At 39.7% G+C, this 22,120-nt stretch overlaps 1 protein-coding gene across 1 annotated transcript; it reads right to left on the bottom strand.

Annotated features, from left to right (window-relative positions):
* Positions 1–4,817: 4,817 nt before the first annotated feature.
* unm_hu7912 (un-named hu7912) lies at positions 4,818–15,786 on the bottom strand. Its single transcript, XM_030736930.1, has 2 exons — positions 15,574–15,786; positions 4,818–9,461 (listed from the first exon to the last, which is right to left on the bottom strand). The coding sequence occupies exon 2, from the start codon at positions 9,407–9,409 to the stop codon at positions 6,200–6,202; it is 3,210 nt and encodes a 1,069-aa protein (XP_030592790.1). The 5' UTR covers positions 9,410–9,461; positions 15,574–15,786; the 3' UTR covers positions 4,818–6,199.
* Between the last annotated feature and the right edge of the window lie 6,334 nt (positions 15,787–22,120).

The raw sequence follows: 22,120 nt of genomic DNA, 5'->3' as shown, positions 1-22,120 counted from the left end.
CATAAAATTGATTACAATAGAAATAGTAGTCAAATGTATGGTTCCACAAAGTGTAATTGTTCAAATAACATATTTTTTAACATAGAAATAAACTGAAACCCTGAAGTCCTATTCAAGTGTAATATTTCTGTAAAGGCTAGTGACAGAAAAGTTGACATTTCCACAGAGGTACTCTAAAAATCACATTTTTTAGAAAGCTGCAGGAACTTGTGTTTCTTTCCCGATAAACACATTTCTACATAGTTCTGCACACTTCTTTCATATTTTCAAATATCTGCAGTTACCCAAGTGGTTACCCCTTGTCTCATTTGTACATTTTGACTGAAAATTTTAATTCCTCTTGAGAATGTCAAGAGGAATTAAAAAACTTTGGGAGAAGTAATAAATCCACCAAATTATTATGAGACTTCATAATAGGCATCTGTTTCACAAATGCTGCAGTGTGAGTAACGAGTAATGAATAAAACATTTAGTTATTAAAACAAGAGTACGTACAAATTACCCTTTAATTGTAAAACACAGATTTGGGCTTGTTGGGAGATATTTATGGTTCTGATCAGTTTTGCAGACTGTGGACGCTCCTTTTATTCATATTCTTAAACCAAAACGAATACACACAAATACTGAGATCTTGCTATGACCAGACTTCTTTCTGGACCCTAACAAAGCAAAGAATTGCTGTTTTCGTTTTCTTCCTGGTTTTTGGATCTTCAGAGTTGGTCTTCTTGGGATTGGGTAATATACTTTAATTTTCCCTGGCGTGGCCCTATGTCAAAGGAGCTTCAGAAGGGGGTTTCTTCTGTCGTAGAGCTGTGTTTAAATTATAAGCCAAATGTTTTTGTTCTTTATACACACACACCAAATGTCCCTTTTATGGATGATTGGAAAAAATATCAAATTGTATTTTTGTTTTGTTTTGATTTGTTTTAGGAGTTTTTTATGTTCTAGTGCTGAGGCAGGCAACGCTCATACAGATTGCCATCCCCCCTATAACCTGCAGATGTCGCTGTTGAGGCGTTTTAAACAGAATGGATAGTTTCCAAAAAGCATCAGTTTTATTTAACAAATGATACTGAGATTTGATTTATTTCACTCAGTTGCTGTTTTTTTTTTTTTTTAATATTTAATATTCATATTTTCTCTTGAAAGTTTGCAGAGGAGCAAACTCCTCTCCTGTTGGTAGAAAAACATGTTCTGATGTAATACCTAAGTTAATATCATGGAACTTATCACCTGCGAAGCAATTTTCTGCTTCTTGTCAGTTCTTCCATTCAACAGGAATCTTTTTCTTGCCAGTGTCATATAAAAAATATGTACCTGATATCACATTATGTTTATCCATAGCAGTGATAGTCATGTAGGTTTTTTAGAAATATATAGAGGAGAAAATGATGAGCATGACTAACAATACTGACAAAATAATAATAATAATAAAAATAATAATAAATGAAGGACATCAGCACATTGAGTACTGAAAACATCCACTTAGATCACATTTTGCATCCTATAACATTAAGAAGCAACCAGGCGAATGTTAGTCTGATTTACCAGTCAGATCAACCCCAGGGGTTTGGATGAATTAGCCAAGCTTTTTCATTAGTCGGCTCGCAATAATATTAATAGCAGCAATCAAAATTGTTTTTATGATACTTACCAAAATCAGTGTTACAAAGTGCTTTACAAAAACATCATTTACACATAATAAAATGGTGCCCGTGTCCTAACTTTTTTGAGATGTGTTTCTGCCATCAAACTCAAAATGAGCTAATATTTTTCATAAAATTGTAAAATTTCTCAGTTTAAATATCTGATATGTTTTCTATGTTCTATCTCGAAAAGAAACCATGAACTCACAGAGCTTACCTGGGGTTTTATGGGGCCTTGAGCAGAATTTGATTTTTGAGGCCCCCACCCCCAGTAAAACTCATCACCAACCACCCACCTCAGCACCACCACTATTAACTATATATTGTCCATGCTTGATCCTTTGTGCATTATAATCTAACACAACCATTATTATGGCTTACTATTGTAAGAAAGAAAGAATTCAAATAATCCAGCAGGCAATGAATTTTTAAAACAAGTTAACAGTTTTAATATTTTTGAAATGTGCAAAAGGGCAGAACAGTCACAAAGAATTTAACATAGGCCCGAATATAATTTTTTTTTACATAACAGTGCAAATGTAAGGACAATATTAACTAAATTAAACAGAAACCGACTAGAGTGCTAACAGTAGGCTACCAACCCAAATGCCTGTGGTTTCCATAAATCATCACCTAAGCGCAGCACACCTTGACTGAACTAAATGTTTGACCCTTCAGTTTAACTGATGTCATTCATAGTGAATGATTGAGTAATTAATATGTAATTAATCATGGAATCAGGCCCCTATCTTGCTGCTTTTCTCCTTCCTCCGTTTTTTGGTTCTTTGGTTTTTTGTCAGCCCCAGAAGGATAAATTCATTTCTGAGACATGTTTTGATCTACTTGCAAATATTTAGTGTGCATGAATGTGACCCCAGCTCTGGCATGGTGACTTACACTATAAAATAATGCTAAAGAATGTAGCCTACTTTGACCACAAAAAAACAGGGCTGTCTACAATTTGAACCATTAGTTGTTCAAACTGTTGACAGCAGGGCTTAGTCTTTATGTGCTAAAACATTTGCAGCTGGTAACAAAGAACGACAAACGTGCTTTAGGTTGCACAGAAGTAACGAAATGAAAAATGTTACATGTTGCTTTGATGACTTGTGCGAGCATTTGTGAGAAACAAGACAAAGCGAACAGAGAAAAAGTGTAATCAGAGCAAGGCTCTGGAAACAGCATCAACTTATCCTCTCTGGATTTTATATCTGAGGGAAAGCTAAAATATTATTGGCATTCCTGTGCATGTTGTGTATGTATCACTCATGCTGTGGAATATAAAAACAACCACAGCCTAGGGAGTGACCTTCCTTTTGGGGAAAAATAGCAAGTCCCCATACCAAAATTAATAATGCTACTAGCTGTAGGCATTAGGGTCAGGTTAGGTTTCCAGGAAATTAAGTCAGTGTAATGTCTACAGATTGATGCAACTGCTGTGTTTGCTTCTGTACTCATATTTTAATGTTTTTGTTTTTTGTAGTGCAATGCTAGACAAACACAATATGATTTTGAATATTCTTTACAACTTGGCTTGTTCAGTCTTTTTACAACCGCAGTGAGAGCTTGGTCCGTATAGCCGGTAATAAGTGGGATTTGTTTCCTGTGGGTGTTGGACTCCGTCAGGGCTGCCCTTTGTCACCGATTCTGTTCATAATTTTTATGGACAGAATTTCTAGGCGTAGCCAGGTGGCGGAAGGCTTCTTCCTCGGTGGCCTCAGAGTCTCATCTCTGCTTTTTGCGGATGATGCGGTTCTGTTGGCTTCATCAGGGGGTGGCCTACAGCTCGCAGTGGAACGGTTCGCAGCCGAGTGGGAAGCGGCCGGTATGAGAATCAGCACCTCTAAGTCTGAGGCCATGGTCCTCAGCCGGAAAAAGGGTGGAGTGCTCTCTCCGGCTAAGGAACGAGTTCTTACCCCATGTGGAGGAGTTCAAGTATCTCGGGGTCTTGTTCACGAGTGATGGGAGAAGGGAGCGGGAGATCGACAGACGGATCGGGGCTGCCTCTGCAGTGATGCGGACGCTGCACCGGTCTGTCGTGGTGAAGAGAGAGCTTAGTGTAAAAGCGAAGCTCTCGATTTACTGGTCGATCTACGTTCCTACCCTCACCTATGGCCACGAGCTTTGGGTAGTGACCGAAAGAATAAGATCGCGAATACAAGCAGCAGAAATGAGTTTCCTTCGAAGGGTGGCTGGCCTCTCCCTTAGAGATAAGGTGAGGAGTGCGGCCATCCGGGAGGGGCTCAGAGTAGAGCCGCTGCTCCTCCACATCGAAAGGAGCCAGTTGAGGTGGCTCGGGCATCTGATTAGGATGCCTCCTGGCCGCCTCTTAGGTGAGGTGTTCCGGGCATGCCCCACCGGGAAGAGGCCCCGTGGTAGACCCAGGACACGCTGGAGAGATTATATCTCTCGGCTGGCCTGGGAACGCCTTGGGGTCCCTCCGGATGAGCTGGAGGAGGTGGCTGGGGAGAGGGAAGCCTGGGCTTCTTTGCTTAGGCTCCTGCCCCCGTGACCCGGCCCCGGATAAGCGGAAGAGAATGGACGGATGGAACTTGGCTTGTTCTTACGAGGTTTCCAGATGTTGCAACTTTGCTGGATGTGGATGCCACACAGTGCTAAGTTGTTATAGTGTTATTATCTATCAGTGACAAAAAATATTTTATAAAGAGAAAAAAAAGTTGTTATGCTAACACTGTCAGTGCAGACTTACCAGTAACTCAATTAGAATATAATTTCTTTGGAATATTTAGAGATGCAGTATTTTTGCATTCATATTCAACACTACTGTAAAAAAGGACAAAAGAAAAAGTAATTTATCTTAACTTTCTCTCCTGAAACTGTACTGCAGTAATACAGCATGCAGATAGATAGATTTGGTGGTGTAATACATACATTTCTCCACAAGATGGAGTTCTAATCACACAGAAGGTAACACTTTGACTAAGCGACGCAGCAAAGCACATCAGATATGTCCTAGCACATTCAAATTACACTACAGCTGAATTCCCATGCATCGTCATAATCTAAATCTTATATTTCTATTTAAAGGGACTTGGGTCTTCAGGGGGTCAGTGTAATGAGTTGTGTATTTAAACCCTCTTTACCAGTGCCTTTATATGAAGAAGAAGAGAGAAATTCAAAGCCACGAGGTCACTTGTTTACTTCCATTTATTATAGAGTCATATATATGTTATAAACATCACAAAATAGAAACTTGAGGAAGGTCTTGCACAAAGATATCATCAAGTAAAAGGGCAACCTTAGATTAGTCAACAATGGCATTGGAAGCAGGCTTATGATTTGGGGTCAGTGATGCAGCGTTGTTAGGAACATTCTTAACTTGTAATTTATGTTAAGTGCAAATAGGCTCTGCAGCTCTTGGCTCAAAGGAATTATTCAGTATTTATAATAAAATAGGATTTTACAATATAGATGTTAAGGTTGCTCTTTTATTGCATATGATTTAATTAGGAACAGACTGTGGCATTAGTTACAATAAGGTCTCAAGTTCATGATGTTCAAATGATCTAATATTCAATATATATAATATACCTCTTACATTTCTATGCATCAAATGGTATCTCATTAACATAATAAATTTAATCATAAGTAATATCAATATTAAAATACCTTAAATATAAATACCATGCTTTGAGCAAAATAATTATTCATTTACAATGGTAGTTTAAACAACCTAACTCTACAGCTGTAAAGCCTTTAGAAATAGCTAACCCTATACATTGCTTTGTGTCAAATGCATTTTTTTTTTTTGTTTGTTTTGTTTTCGACTGAAGGCCACTTTCAAACAAAGCAATTTATACAATGACATCAAGTCTTTTCACAAGATGAAATAACTTCCAACTAAATCCTGAATGAAGTGGGAAAACAATGGGTGGTCTGATTGTACTCCTTCAAATCTGAAACAATAACTAATATAATAAAAAAAAAACCCACACATCTACAGCATATCAAGGAAATATTACTTAAATACTAATAAACAACAGTTGTAATCTTACAACCACTGTAACAAGATATAAATATATGATTTAACATTTGTTGGAGAAATTAATAGTGGACGACTGTTACGATATGAAACCTGGCTTTGCACACTATTATGTGTAGGCAATGAAATGTGCACTTAATAAATACTGTGTGCTTCATAAATTGTCTGCAGAAACTGCACAATCATACATGTTCACATCTTAAACACCTGGATAACTGGAGTTTGCCAAGTCTACATGCAGGCTATTGACTGTTTAACTGTTCCGTGGGCAACGGGATCAAAACAAGCCAAAAAAACAACATGTCACAAGTGTGTGTTTACTGGTATGTATGTGTGTGAGTTTTGTGTATCTGTGGTAACAGACAGAAGTGAGAGAGAGAGAGAGAGAGAGAGAGAGAGAGAGAGAGAGAGAGAGAGAGAGAGAGAGGCTGGTCTTACTGTATATACATCTATGTCGAAATCAATATTTAGTTTGCTAAATCACACAATGTATTTTCAGTATATACATTTAGTTTAGCTGACATCATTATCTTTACTATTTAGTGCTATCCTATATGATATCATCCAAGAGATGGGGGGTACCCACCCAGTCTAATGTTCTTGGCTCAGATGCAGCCATGATCATGCACATGAACTGTTTCCCTGTTCTCTTATCTATTGGGTAAATAGTAGTAGGAGTGAACCTTTTGTTGCTCTCCACAAACTCACACAGCTGATTATAGATTTTGGGGTACTCGTGACGAAGGAAGACTCCTCTGGTCCTGAGCTCACGCTGGATATTGACAAAGCACACCTCTCGAGCTTTTCTCCCCTCCTCCCCCTCCTTGTCAATGTCTGGTGTGCCTGGAGGGGGAGTGAGGATGAGAGTTTCCATTTCACTCTCCTTCTTGAGTACCTTTTTGTCAGGGCTTGAAGAGGCTAAGGACACCTTTGCATATTTTCGAACCGTTGGTGTTTGGACCCTCGGCGAAGGTCTGTTAGGCACTAGTTCACCAACAGCGATGGATACATTCAAAAGGAAACATTCACTGGGGTCATACTCATGACCAGCTTGCTGCAGTTCCTTGCAGTATTCTCCTAGGTTGTCCTTGAAGCCATCCAGCTCTCTGAGAGATAAGTACGTGGGAGACATGAGGAGACTCTCAAGCCCAACCTGCAGGAAGTTGTCAGCTGTCTCTGGATTAGCAAATCCCAGAAAGAGGACACCTCTCCCTCTGGAGAGGTAGCCAGCTTTAGCAACCCGTGAGAAGGCTTTGTGGATCTCTGAATTCTCTCTGCAGAACTTAAGAGTGTGTCGACACACACTGCTGACACGACCATACAGGCATGTCTCTTTATGCGTCTCCCAGTCATCCCTGCGACAATTTCGTGAGCAGTAGAAGGTGTAGCAACTGTGACATGACTTGAAGTACAGACAGGCATTGAACATACTCTCAATCCGATTGCACTTCTTATTAGCACACACCATAGTGTCATCTTCATCTGTGCTGTGATCTGGAGAACACTCTTCTGCACTTCTTTGTAAAGCATCACACCCACTATCAGGGTCTTTGATGGTGTCAGGGCTGGATTTGGAGGAGGGGAGCTGTGTGTTCAGACATCCTACGTTCTTGTGTCCAGACGATCCCCTGTCTTTCTCATCATCTTCAGTGATTAGTTGTTTTAGCTGGTCTAAAAGGTCTTCACCAGACTTCCTGCTAGTTGGTGGTTTGTAGTCAACAACCAAATCAGCTAGGAGTTCGTCCAGCTGTTCCAGGCTCTGCTGCAGCGAGAAGTTGTTATGTTTCCTATCTTTGGCAATGTCTGTTACGTTTGATGGCTGCTTTGGATGCACTACTCTTGCAGATGGTGTTTTTTCATCATCCAGTGTATCCCAGCTGACTGAGTGGACATCACGTCGCCGGCTGTTGCCTGCACACAGGTCATTGTCTGTTATGGTGATCTCTGGAGTTACAAACCAGTGTCCACTCTTGCTGTTCTTCCACAGATTGCTTGAACCCCTCTCTAAAGAGTTTTCAGACACTGACAGGGCAGCGTAGCGCCTCGGTGAACTTGAAAGGTTAAGAATGACAGGTTGAGATGTAACATCAGAGGGTGTTCCATTCCTTGCTTGGTAAAACAAGTTTTCATAACTTCGTCCACGTGGCACTGATTGGTCTCTGTCATGACGTGGATACAGAATATTGTCCCAAGACTTTGAATGATTTTTGATTTCTGCTCCTAGGCGACTTGTGTCTGTACAGCTATTGGTAAACCACGGGGGTATACTGGTGTCTTGCCTTACTCCTGGTGGTGTGTGCTGAGAGGACTGATTAGAGTAACCAGATATGCTTGAACGATACCAGTCATCTGAAAAGGCCTGCGACATTCGAGGGCGTCGACGACCCTCTGTATGATATGGCCTTGATGGAAAGTACTGCTCCATAGGAGAGCTAAATGGTTTGGAATAAAAGAACCTAGAGCCACTCATATGATATGGATTGAAACGGTTGTCCTCTCCATAGTAAGCTCTAGACAGCGGAGTCTGAGAAAAGTATGAACCTGCCTCACTTGTGGAGTAAGGCCTGCTATATACAGAATGTGCAGGCTCTCTGGGAAAGTTGTCTGCATAATATGACCTGACAGGAAGGGTGTGAACCCATCGAGTCCTTGGATCATACTGACTGGTCACTGTACTACCATGACTGGTTAGACTGGACCGATCATCCTGAAAGTAAGCTCTAGAGTAGGGATGCATTGGATAACGAACTGCATCCTCTGTATAGAAAAACTTGGTTGGTATGTTAGGATTTGAATAAGCTCTTTGTTCTTGAGTCAGATATGGTGCTGTTGGTGATGGCATTCTGTGCATGTCTAGATGGTGGTAAGAGATGGGAGACATACTGGTGGTGTAGTGGTATCCTTGTCTAAAATCTCCACTATAGCAGTCACTTGGAGTGGGCGTCGGTGAGGAGACCATCTGCCGAGGCACATACAACCCTCTGCTGCTACTGGCCTGAGAGTATCTCTGCCAAAGGTGCTCAGGTCGTACGCCGGGAACCTGCCTTGATGTGTGCTGCAGTACAGCAGCATCTGGCTTAATGTCCACCCGGCACCTAACGTGGGGGGTTACGGCGGGTTTATCTGATTTGTCCTCCTCAAAACAGTCTGATACATAGAGGGGAGCATGAGGCTGCAGTTTGATAGGGTGCACCTCATTCAAAAAAGGCCTGTTTGACGAGTAGGAGTCTCGTGCTGTTTCAGAAGTCTTCAAGGTATCTGATGCAACCTGAGGGGCATCCCTCCCCTTCCTGGTCCCTGGAGGAGATACTGAAATGGGTACAGGAGTGAGAGTAGACTTAATTCTGGGTGCACTTTTAGACCTTGATCTCTTTTTTGAATCTGACCATGTAAGATTGCTGGTTTTGTCTTGGGTGCTGTGCTGCTGGAACTGCCTGGTGTTAAACAGATCAGGAGAAGAAAAGCGAAGATGCCCCGGCTGATCCAGTCCATTCCATGCAAGATCTTTGTTTAATGTCTGATGCTCGGGCCTTTTGTAAGGATACTCCATCGAGGAAGAGAAGGTCTGTGGGTCATCCAGTGACTCAATAAAGTCAAAACTACGGCAGTGTCTTTTGTTGATGATTTCTGATTTATCGATCATTTTCAAGTCACATTGCTGGGAGGAGTGTAGAGAAATGGAGTGGTCAGTGATGGGATTTAGATTAATGTCCTGATATAGTGTTGATGCCAGTATATCAGGGGGATGTGTTCGTGTCATCTTAAAGAAACTTCAATGCTCTCCATCCAGTGTGATTCAACATCAACACAGCCTGTGGAAAGAAAAGAGATGGAGCAAAATCAATGTTATTGTTTTCTCTGCCATAGGAAGGCTTATGGACCCATGTTGGTGGTTGCTGCAGGCAGGAATGTGCTCAACCCATCCAAAAGTGTGCATTGCCAACCCAATCAAAAGTTTATTTAAAAAGAAAAGTTTTTCAGCCAATAAGAAAATAAAACTGTTTCTAACTTCTGATTGGGTGGGCAGCCTACAACCCACCTCAAAAGTTGCCCACTACCCACTTCCTCTTCTCATCTGTTCCAAAAACACACAGAGCACCCCTCTGCTACAAAGCCAGCTTAAGTTACATATTCACTGCTCACTGTTTCTGTGCTCTCACTCACATATGAAAAGTAACAACAGTCCAATGACAGATGAAAACAATGACAGATATCCATTTATAAACATTTGTAAGCCATTGATAAGGTAAATCTTTAGAAATAGAGCACAACCAATACATCAGTTAATGTTAGCAATTTGCCAATATATTGGTATGGGCATTTATGACAGCTAATCCAGGACTAGTTCTGACAATAAAACAAGGTTATTTTAAAACTGTGCTGTCATATTAACTTAGCAAGAACTCATAAATAACTGCACATAACAAATGTTAGTGAAATCTGTGTATGTTTTCTGGAGCTGAAAGATAAATAAGAATAATGAAAAATAAATATCCACCAATGTATCGAATTTTTAAATGATCAAATTTTGATGCTGGTATTAAAAATCCTATATTGTTCGAGCTCTATTTAGAAGAACAGTCTATATTTAGTTAGTGCTGGGTGGTATATCAGAGGTCCAAGCAAGTTTTAATGTCAAGCATGATAAGATTTTTTTTTAAAAACTCTTACTGGTGAACAGACAACACACCCACTGAGACTCTTTTAAGTGGTTTCAATATATTACACTATTGTCCTGGAAGCAGTGTATAGTGTACTGTATTGGTGCCATAAAGTTTGGAAGAATCATTCGACAAAATCTGGATCGATTCTTCCAAACTTTGTAGCAAGAGTAGATTGTTTAGATTATTTAATGCTTTTGTTGTGCACTTTTATTGTTGGTTTTATTACTGTGGTCATTTTACTGTTTTGTATTCTGACTAAAGAATGAACCTAAATGAGTAAAGCTATTTAAAGGCTACCACCTACCACCATCTGTATCAATCTGTGACATGCCACCAGATTGATACAGGAGGTCTTCAACTAGCTGAGAAGCTGATGAGCAAGGCACCAGCTTCTGACAGTGGGAGCTTGCAGTAAAGTTTGTTCAAGCACATTTTCACTCTGCTTTCTTTTTGTGTACTTGCAGTGCCTAAAGCTTGTTGGAAAAGTAAAGGTCAACGCGCTGAACTTGAGAAGTGAGGAGTGACTCCACAGTTAGAGGCAACAGCAGTCCTGTTTACATAACTCTTATTTAACGCAGTTAATTTAGTTATCAAATGCTAAAATCCCACTGAGGGCTAATGAAGGAGAAATCGCTTCACAGTCCCACTTGTGGCCTGCACATGATGCCCTCTTGCCCCACAGCGGTTCCACTTGACCACTAAAGGCATGCCGCCTTCTGCTGCAGCTAATAAAGAAGGTAGCTTTGAGGGACAACCCCAATTTTTTTAAGACCGAAATGTCTCTGAAAGCAGAATTATCCCTCAGAAAATGAACTATGCAAATACATTTCACCAGTCTCAGGGGCAATATAGCAGAAATGGAGCAGTCTTTGATGACCTGTAGCAACGATATTGTTAGCCTTAGAACCAAAGTGGAACATTTGCTTAAAGAACTAGTCAAGCTGAAGAAAAAAATATGAGTCCAGAGGATGAATAATTAGCATTACAGGATTTTTAGCTCCCCAGAGTATGAACCTGCTTCCAGATCCACTGATGACAATGGATAAAATTTCTAAAATATAACCATCTCTGTCCTTCCACTTCCACACAAAAGCATAGTCAATGCATCAAGCCATTCAGAGATCTCTACAAAGATGGCACTTTTTCTACCTACTCAGATCTGCCTCAGACTTTAATTTGCCTACATCCCACTCATTTTGTTATTTCCAAAATAGACATTTCATTTACTTTCTTTTCCCATGTTATCTTGCCCACTAACTAGCACTGGGATGACCTTCTGATCCTAAAATCTTATCAGAATTACTCATATCCAGGACAGATATGGACTCACGGCTCTTGGTGTTCACAAAGATGCCAAAATTAGAACCTCTGAGGGGCATGAGTTGAAGGCAGATTTTACAGATACAGTGAGAGATGAAGCTGGGTGAATAATATACTACTCAGGTACACCGCACAAAGGTTTTCAGCTTATACAATTCAAGTTATTATAGAGAGTTCAAATTTCACATTCTTGATTTATCCAAATATCATAAATCAGTGTGAAAAATGAGATGCTTTTGTTTTTTTCATTCTTGAGATGTTATCTTTTCTGGGAAAAAATTCAACTTTGGTATTTTCTTTCATGAATAGAACTCTTTCATAAGCTATTTCAACTTCTTACCAACCATAACCCCCTTAGACTAATCAACTTCAATTATTATTTGTCCCAAACTGTGTAAGCTGATATTTTGAGAAAAAACGCTGAAAAAAACCATCAAGCTTATGAATAATGCAATCACCTGAACATCTCTAGTTAAAAAAAATTCTGATACCTATGTGTAACTGGGGTAAACTGCATGTGTGTAGACGTTGGCTCTGAAGGCGGGGGAGCAGTGATGCTGAATAGGAATTAGTTCAGTTTAAAAACAGACCACTCAGAAGTTCTAAAGCCACTTTTATATATAAGCTATTTTTGTACATACTTTTAAAAAGATATGAAATGTGTTCATCTATTGGAATTGCTATCAACCTTTTCAGCTATTTGTAATAGTTTTGCAGTTGGCTTATTTTGTAGACTTGTGAACTCAATTTTTTTATGCACATCTTCAATATGGACAATGTTTTTTTTTTAAACAAGGCTGCCTCCCATGTTTCTTTAAGCATTTTAGACATGATACAGTCATTGGTATTATTCTTTACTTTCTATAAATAGAAAATGTTTTGCTGCTTGTTGTTCATATTGTGGCAAAACAACTACTGTATATCTAACTGCATATCTTGAAGTTTAGTGCAAGCAATGGATGCAGTTCCTAGCATGGTACTAAAGGTTCTGCTGAATGAGTGGGATGCATTCGAAATACAAGCAGTTTGTTTGAGCCTTAAAGGGATTTTCTTAGTTTAAATATATGCATGGCGCTATGTGTGCAAATTGTCTTCAGTCAAAAACTCTGGAGAAGACTTCGCTATGGCTTATATGCTCTGCTGGCTAAGAACTACCTCCAGCTCAGTCTGGCAGTTGGTGTTGCCCTTACAGCTCCTCATGAGACTGCAGATGTTGGGAGACTATTATGAACGCTAACGCTGATAAGGATTTGAGAATTACAGGATGACAGAAGAATGGAGCTATAACATTTAAAATATAAACCCTGTGGTGGTCTGGTCTATTTGACAGCCCGTTAAGCTCCGAAATCAAGAACCCTTTCCCAGGATTAAGAACTCCTTTACAATCAGTTTCAAATTTAGGTCAAGAAATCTTCATATCCATCCATCCATCCATCCATTAATCCATTTTCTTCCGCTTATCCAGTTCAGGATCAACTCTTTTGCATTTTCAAGAGTTGATATAAATTATCATTTTAAAATGTAACTCAACATGTTTATTAATTGTGCAGTAAGTACAATAAGTTTTGCTAGCTTTCTTTCACAAGTACAGAAAGCATAGTTTTCGAAAATCAATACATTACTGTAAAACCCTATAAAACACTAAATCCATGAACCACGTTTCTTAATATACTCTATTTAAAATAATTTTAATACACAAAATGTATATGTATTTTCCATGTAAACTTACAATACCTGTAAGGGTATAAATTTAGCAGGCATAGCTGCTTAATGACTAAGTTAAAAGAAGAAGAAAAGCCCCCACTTAAAATATGTGAGCAACTTAAAACTCACTAATTACTAAGATTAATTGTTGTAAACAGTAATACTAAATATATATATTAAATACAGCAGTGTTTATGCTTATGTCTCAAAGAACGAAATAACATTTCTGCAGCAAGTACTATGTTAGCATGACTATGTAAATAAAGCTGCTCTGAATATTCTCCAATAAATTACACACAGACAACTTTGATGAATCTCTGCAGCGTTTGGTTTTTCTTTTGTTTTGTTTGTTTGTTTTTTAGGACTCTGAAGAATATTATGGACAAAATGTTCCAACAATGGGTTTTTATGTGTCACACACACATGGGCTTTCTTGTTGGCACTCACCCACAAGCCAACCCTGAGTTACCATCTGTTCATCATGACGAGGGAGGCCTGACTAGCCATCTCTGTCATGTCTCTACAACACACCTAAATATCACGTCTGCTCACAACCAAGCCCGACACGCACATCAGTGAATAACAGCGTTATTCACTGATGTGCGCAGTTTGTTAAGTTTATTGCCATATTGTAAGGAACAAATATGGCCATTTTCCTGCTTTTGAAATACAGAAATAGCCACAGTTGTGTTATATATTCTAATTCAAAATGTGGATTCTAGATTTACAGACCAGAAAATCAACTGGTAATCAACAACCAATCAAGTTTAGGAGTTTACCTGCATATTTCTTGATGTTTGACCATATGAACCCCTTCATAGTAAAACTACTGCATTTAGTATGAGTGCTTATTAGCTGAGTTACTCTACATATCTTTTTTTGTTGCTCAGTAGTAAAAAGAAATATTCTGTAGTGAAGAGAAAAGTTTGTCAGATACCATACGTTTCTCAGCTCTTCTAGCATGAGTGGGATCACTGATCTGTCTGACGATGGTGAGATGTGCCTCTAAACAGGAAAAAAAAAGTTCAACCTAGCTTTCAATCTTTCTATACTTACAAATCTAAAAACAAATACTTTAAGGAGAGGATTGCAATAATGACAGCCTTGTTGAGCTCTAGTTATATTATTATAATACTCCTATTATTATTATTATTATTAAGATTCAATGAGCATTTCACTGCCATGGTCTGTCTCAAACAGCTTTTATGTTAATGAATATGAATAACAGAGCTCATCAAATTATGTTGTTCCCAGATACTGGAAACAGAGCCTTACAAAAATAACCTTATAGATCTCTAAAGAAACAGTACAACATTCAAAAGCCACAATAACTTAGGGCCTGCTAACATCATTCCTGCAGATACTTTTGCTTCCGTATCACATTGATCCAGGAGAAATGCGTGAAGAGGCAAAGCAGATTTGTGTTTTTGAAATTTCAGGACAGGACATCTTGACTCAGTGAATCCACGCATTCTTTTCTCTATCTTCATGGTCTAAGGTTCGCCTTTAATAGAGACTCCACTTTAGCACGAGTATAAAACCACATGCCACATACTGTCTCCATGGCTACAGCACAAAGCAAAGAATCCATTAAATGCTCCTGCAGTTGTTCACTGAGGGCAAAATCTCAGTCTGAAAAAAAGAATCTGATAATCGATGCGAACATGCGTGTGGGCAAATCTATCTGTGTCGGCTGTGCAACTTTATATCAATGGATGCAACAATGATATTACATAACAGCCTATTCATAGTGCCAAGGGCTGTATTGTATAGTACTAGGCTATACTTTTTTTTCTGTAAGGCTAAAGGTTCGGTATGCAGTCCAATCGTAATCTGAGATCATATTCATTTGTTTTCTATATAAAAGACTAACTAAAACCAACTTTAAAGACTGTATTCTTTCCTTTTACCGGGAATCATAATGTGATGCAGATCTGCCTGAAACCTCCCGCGCCCAAACCGAGGCGCATTCAGCCTTGAAGCCTTATCAAATATTTGCTCTGATGCTCTTGGGCACATCTTTTTATTTTGGTGCTGCGGCACGAACGGCCCTCCATCCTTTGTGACTGACCTAGCGCCTTTGCGTCCGTAATGACATAATTGGGGCAAAAAATATATATTTATAATAAATAAAAAGAATCAACCACGGGTTCAAATCAGGACGGAGAACGCTAAAGAGAAGGAGTTCGAATAAGTTTGTGCGTTTAAGATTTCGAGAGTAAACGACAGGCCTTACCGTCTCGCCAGTGAGTACATGGCATGCGGTGGACATGGTGAAGCGGCAGCCTGTTCTCCGAGTGGGTACGGCTTTAGCCCTGCTGCACCTGCTGTGCGCCTCCCGGAGCCGAACACTCGTCCTTCATGCTGCCTTTTACATGCTGTGCGCTTCACCCAGCGCCGCTCTCACACTCGCTTATGTGTGTTTGTACGTTTGCCAGTGATGGAGGAGGAGGAGGTGTGTCTGAGCCTGCGCTTGTGCGCGTGCCTCCGGAGGCGTGGTTGTGCGTGTTTTTTGTGAGGAAGGGAGGAGGATGGGTAGGGGCGGGGGACGGTTGGGGGCATCTGGCTGTTTAGTCTCGGAGCAGCACTGCGGTTTCGCTGCAAATCTCAATGCTGGATCCCTAAAGCCTAACTGCATGGGCATTTCCGGGGGTTTCTGCTGTTTGTGATCATCCTGGGGGAAAAGAAGAGCTGACAGCTACAATTTTATAAAGTTTCCAGACATAGTTTTGAAAAACTGCCGGTAGATTTAGAACTCTTGTGATTCTCGCCTTGCTCCTCTCATACTGATATGAGGTAGAAGTGGTGATGAGACAAATTAATCCTACAATTAGGGGCAACTGAGAGTTTTTACCATTCATTTGCATGAGCGCCCCCCCCCCCGCCCCTCGTTAATAACTATTGTTTGGGAAAATTGTGAAAAATGCCTCCTGTAATTTCCTATACCCCGAGATGACATTTTCAGATACCTTGTTTTATTCAAGCACCAAGATATTCAGTTTATTCGACTGTATGATGCAGAATGGCATTTGAAAGACCTTTTTCTGCAGGTGCCTGACATGGATTTGAAAAATGGCATTTCTATAAAGTGGCATCTACGAATCACTAAAACTTGACTCCAGTGGCCTAGTTTCTGCTTTATTATCTGGAGTTCCTTACTAACATATAGCCTTGATTCAACAAGGCTTTCAGATCTTTGTTGTTTGTAATCATACATTAGGTACACCTTAGCCTTCCCTGTGCCACACACTTCTGCCCCAAAGTCTCATGTCACCGCATCCTTCTGCATTGTTTGAATTGATGATGGGGACAGCTGGCTGTGAGCCCCAGCCCAAAGCATGTGACTGCCGCAAAAGAACTGCTTACTGAAGCACTCTCACGGCAGATAGAAATCACTACAGACAAACTGTGCTGATCAGGCTGAAGATGGCAATGATACTTACCCCTGACAGATCTCATTTTGTTACAGGAGAAGCAGCTTTCTGCTTCAGCACACTAGAGTATGACCACTTTTCTTATTATTATTATATCTTTTCCTGCCTGCTCACTGGTTACAAAACACGCATCTAACCGGGACTCCATCTGTGACATACCACGTGTATGAGATATGATTCAGAATACAGTGGATCTCACATTGTGGCATCCAGCATCCCTGAGAGTGGGATCTATCTGAGCATGTGTGACTCACTCTCTATCTATCTATCCATCTATCTCTCTCACACACAGTACACTGGCATCAGTTTGTGTCAGCTGTTGGTTACCAGGCATAAGTGTCTGTCAGCTGGCTGATAGCAGGTGTCTCAGGCACCTTGTAGACTCTGTGGAGAGGAAATCAGTGGCTTTCTGTTGATTAGAGACCTCTCTGACAGGGATCCATCAGGCTTATACCACCACATCATTACAGCAGATCACTGCTTCACTCTGCCTCAACCGCTTAAACAAGCTTCCATGCAACTCAGTAAACAACCTTCAGCTCTACAGCTGTCTCCAATTAACTCTATGTAAGATTAAGTGGCTCTGCAAACTTTAGTTCTCATTTCTGTGTTCCCATTGGAGGATATTACATAAGAGATGTGGAGGTGCACACACAGTCAGGCCCCATCGCTTACAAATTCCAGCCCAAAAAAAGCCACTGTGGCAGGCTAATAAAAAGGAACTGAGCTTCTTTTTTTGGCCTGTAATGAAATGTCCGACGAAACAAGAAAAACACATTAGACTGACATGGTAAGGCAACCATGTTAAAAGAAAATCCCCAGGGAAATCCCCAGGACCACTAGGGACATTAACCATCCACTGCAGTGCTGAATATTTTACACAGCCAGAATTAAACCTTTTGGATAGATGTATGTATGACTGAATGTGGTTCGTTCCTTCAGTCGTTCAGCTTCAGAAATGTCAACACTAGGCCAATTATGTTATCAGATTTTCACATGGTGGTCAAAAGAATGTACGATAATGATATTAATAATAATATTAATAATGATATAGTCACCCTCAGTGCAGCATTTGATACTGCTGACCATAATATTTTATTACAGAACATTTAGAGCATGCCATAGGTATTAAAGGTACTGCGCTGCAGCGGTTTGAATCATATTTATCTACCAGACTCCAGTTTGTTTATGTAAATGGGGAGTCTTCTTCGCACAGTAAGGTTAATTATGGAGTTCCACAGGGTTCTGTGCTAGGATCAATTCTATTTACATTATACATGCTTCACTTAGGCAGTATTATTAGAAGGCATAGCATAGATTTTAAATACTATGCAGATGATACCCAACTTTATCTATCTATCCAGATGACACACACAAATTTGTTAAACTGTAGGAATGTCTTAAAGACATAAAGGCTGGATTACCTCTAATTTCCTGCTTCTAAATTCAGATAAAACTGAGGTTATTGTACTCAGCCCTAAAAATCGGAGAAACATGGTGTCTAATCAGATACTTACTCTGGATGGCATTACATTAGCCTCCAGTAACATTGTGAGGAATTTTGAAGTCATTTTTGACCAGAATATGTCTTTCAATGCATATATTAAAATTAGAAACATCCTTTCTCAGAATAATGTTGAAAATAATGTTGAAAAATTAGTTCAGGGGCTGCCCTTCCCTGAGTCTGGATCCGCTGGAGGTTTCTTCCTGTTAAAAGGCCATTTTTCCTTCCCACTGTTGCCAAGTGCTTGCTCATAGGGGGTCTTCTGATTGTTGGGGTTTTCTCTGTATTATTGTAGGGTCTTTACCTTACAGTGTAAAGTGCCTTGATGTGACTGTTGTTGTGATTTGGTGCCATGTAAATAAAACTGCATTGAAATTGAATTGAATATTATCACAATATCAGAATTTTAAAAAATATTAGCAATATTCCTGTCAGTCAAATTAATCTAGACCATTATTCATTTCAATTCAGTTTTATTTACATAGCTCCAAATCACAACAAGCAGTCGCTTCAAAGCGCATATCTATAGTGTGTTGTTCTTTCTAGGAAAATTAATTAAATTCTAAGTAAAAGTGCATGAAGGTGGCAAGAGAGTCTATAACCATATATGTACAAAGCTTAGAAAAATAACAATAAATCAGTTATTTCTAATATTATCATATGTGCATTATTTATATGATATTTATTTTTAAATATCACATTTATTGTTTGGATATAGGGGCATCCCTAGTGGACTTAAATTCAGAGAGTGAAGTGTGGCGGTGATGAATGTGAAGATTCACTGGGGGATGCATCCCGTCTTCCCTTAATTCCAAAACCCTGACTAAGTCCTCAAGAAATTAAACTCATTAAACTCAATCCTCTCTCTCTCCAGCCTTCTTGCCCCAGACATCATTTACAGTTGTGCAAATCCATACAGGGTGTTCGCCACGCAGACAGCATGTTCCATTAGGATTTAGAAGCAGCCATGTGAGGTATTTGGATGCTCTTTTGGCTCAGTAGGGTGCTGCAGAATCCACATAGTTTTGATTCCCCGTGGATCAAATCATATGCAGAAGATTGCAGAGAGAAGCAGAAGTGCCAGAGGCACTCTTGACGGTGCCCTCAGGAAACTGATACTTGCTGTTACAGAAGTTACAAAAGAAGTAATTTCATGATCACTCCCTGAAGAAGCCTTGATCAAATTATTGATTTAGTCTCATAGAAGATAATACAATAATAACAATGGAATTACATGTATTTTTCCTGTGCTTAATTAGGAAAGTATGTTTACCCTGGCTGCACAGAAAAAGAACAATCCACTCCAAGTAACACTTATAAACAAATTCATGTACAAGCCAAACCATTTGGGAGCAGTATCCATGGTAACGCACACTGAGTAGGAGCGAAAGAGACTGAATCCATTTCAAAGGGAATGAAGTAAAGTGCTGTTGGGAGTCTTCCATAGAGACGATAAAAATCTATGTCACAATTATAAGATAAACGGAGGTGAGAATTTGCTTGCAGCCCTTCAGCAATTTGCAAATGCACAGCAGCAGGGATTTGGCAGCGCAACTTTACATCGATATTTAGTAGAGAGACGCACCATGGATGTCTCTTACATCCCAGATTATCTCCAGATTGACAGCTTAAAGTTAAAATAAGGTTGACCATAAGGAGACCCCTCTGGCAGCCCCATGGTGATAATACAATATGATGAAAGACCTGCACTCATGTGGGCATATTCTCAGATCCTCCTCTCAATACATGTAGGTCAAAGTAAGAATAGTGTAGATGTTATTCACAGCTGCACTGAGCAAACACAAACTCCTCTGTCCCAGTCTCTGGAGTCACACTAAGACATCCCATGGTGAGACTTAATTAAATCTTTATTGCACACTCCTCACTCATCCTTCATCATCTGCCATTTTGGCCGAGAAATCACTCAGTCATGTGTGTGCGTTTATTAAAGGGGAAACACAATTTGGGCCTCGCATTGAAACAGTGAGTACCATTTCCATGTGAATGCTCCTGATAGTGTGAATCATCATCACTCTGATATTTTTCATGCAATCTTGGAAACTGAATGCAGTAATGTTACATTTTAAGCAAACTGTCAGCTCAGAGTTTCAAGAGATTTCCAAACGCTGATTAAGGTCAGCAGGCAGTTTTATAATGCAGAACTGTCATTAAGGTCCAGCTATACAAGACTGGACAGACAACAAATCTTTTGTGCCTCAGTTAGGAAAAATCAATGAGGGCCTTCTAAATATGGATGTCATTCACCCTCTATCCCACATCAGTACAATGCAAAGTAGTACTGGGTTGCACTAATTGTGCAAGGCTGTAGATCGTGTATAATCATCAGCCACTGTTTCCCATTTAGAGACTGCCATTTGAGTGCTGAATAACACATTCAAATTCTAAACTGACACCACATTTTCTTTTCTTTTCTCTTCATAAAGAACGACTGAGGACATTTGTTAGATGCATCTTGTACCGGAATAAGTGTTTCAAATGAATGAAAGAACTGCGATTCGAGCCCGGTGTCTCGAACTGTTTCCATTCAAATCCTGTTTAGTTAGCCACCTATCCAATGACATGACATGTGCAAATCAGCTTTGACACTTGTTTCAGTTTGTGAATAAACAGCATTTTAATCTAAGTGTTATTCTGGTTCTAACCATGCAGTTGCACCTGTGTTTGCAGCTTCTCTGGGCTCTTCAAAATGGGTCAGCTCTAGAAATATCCTCTCTCAGAGAAGTGCAGCCTCCCTCCCCTTTTGTCTCTTGTCTGTAAAGGAACAAGACTATTGCTGGCAATGCTCTTGAATGCAAAGTCATGAAAGTTGCATTAGGATGACTGCACATAGGCTGAAAATACCAGGTTTTTTGTTGTTTCATGTGAAAGGGTTTGCCTCTGTCCAGTAACAACTGGCTATATATTCAACTGAGTATTTCCTTTTATGGTGTTATTAGGTAAAAGTAGCTTTAGGTAAGAAATTATGTACTCTGTCAGCATCTGTGCTGACATCGGATGCCCAGAAAGCATTTGATTTCACTGAATGGCCTTATTTATTGGAAACTCTGAGGAGGTTTGGTTTTTATTTCGGTGGACTGGATGGAAATGATCCATCATGTTGCTAAAGCTTCTGTTATGACAAATAATATTATATAAGAGATATGCTGTGGTGCATCAGATTGTCGTATCATACTGTATGCCAGTGATTTCCTTGTTACCTTAGTGAATAATTGATATAATTGGGCTCTCCAGATCATGAGTCAGTCTGCCCCCCCTCTGGCCTAAAATACAGCTGGTGCCTTTAAAAAAACAAACATATGCTTCACTCTCGCTGTTGCTTTCTACAAGTCTTTCAGCCTGTAAGTAAGAGTTTTGCTTTCAGGCATTCACTAGATTCTTGTTCAAATTAAATATACATATCTATTCCACACCATAGCTAGACAAGACTTTTGATACAAGGTGCAGATAAAGGACTCAGTTTCTTATATGCAACTTTGACATTTTGTGAAGGAAAATGTCCTCTATATTCACTCCGCCTATAAAGGAATTGTTTTATTCTCTTACCAAGCGGTAAGAAGCGCTTCAACAAATTTGTGAATTACATTTCTAAGCATTTTATGTCTGTCAACTGTTTTACGGAAGATTGAGAAAGGGAAATCAATGCTGTCCTGCCAGATGAAATGTGGAAGGCTGTACTTTCTCGTATTCAGAGTTGTTCAATAAAACAGCAGACACTGGTTAATTCAGTTTAAAGTGATTCACTGTTTTCATTATTCTGAGGTCATGTTACATAAATTTTACTCCTCTGTGTCTCCAGTCTGTGATAAATGTAAATTAAGCAGCAC

This window comes from Archocentrus centrarchus, chromosome 9, assembly GCF_007364275.1.
Source record: "Archocentrus centrarchus isolate MPI-CPG fArcCen1 chromosome 9, fArcCen1, whole genome shotgun sequence".
NCBI classification, from domain to species: Eukaryota; Metazoa; Chordata; class Actinopteri; order Cichliformes; family Cichlidae; genus Archocentrus; species Archocentrus centrarchus.
This window is presented reverse-complemented; position numbering and strand designations above follow the sequence as displayed.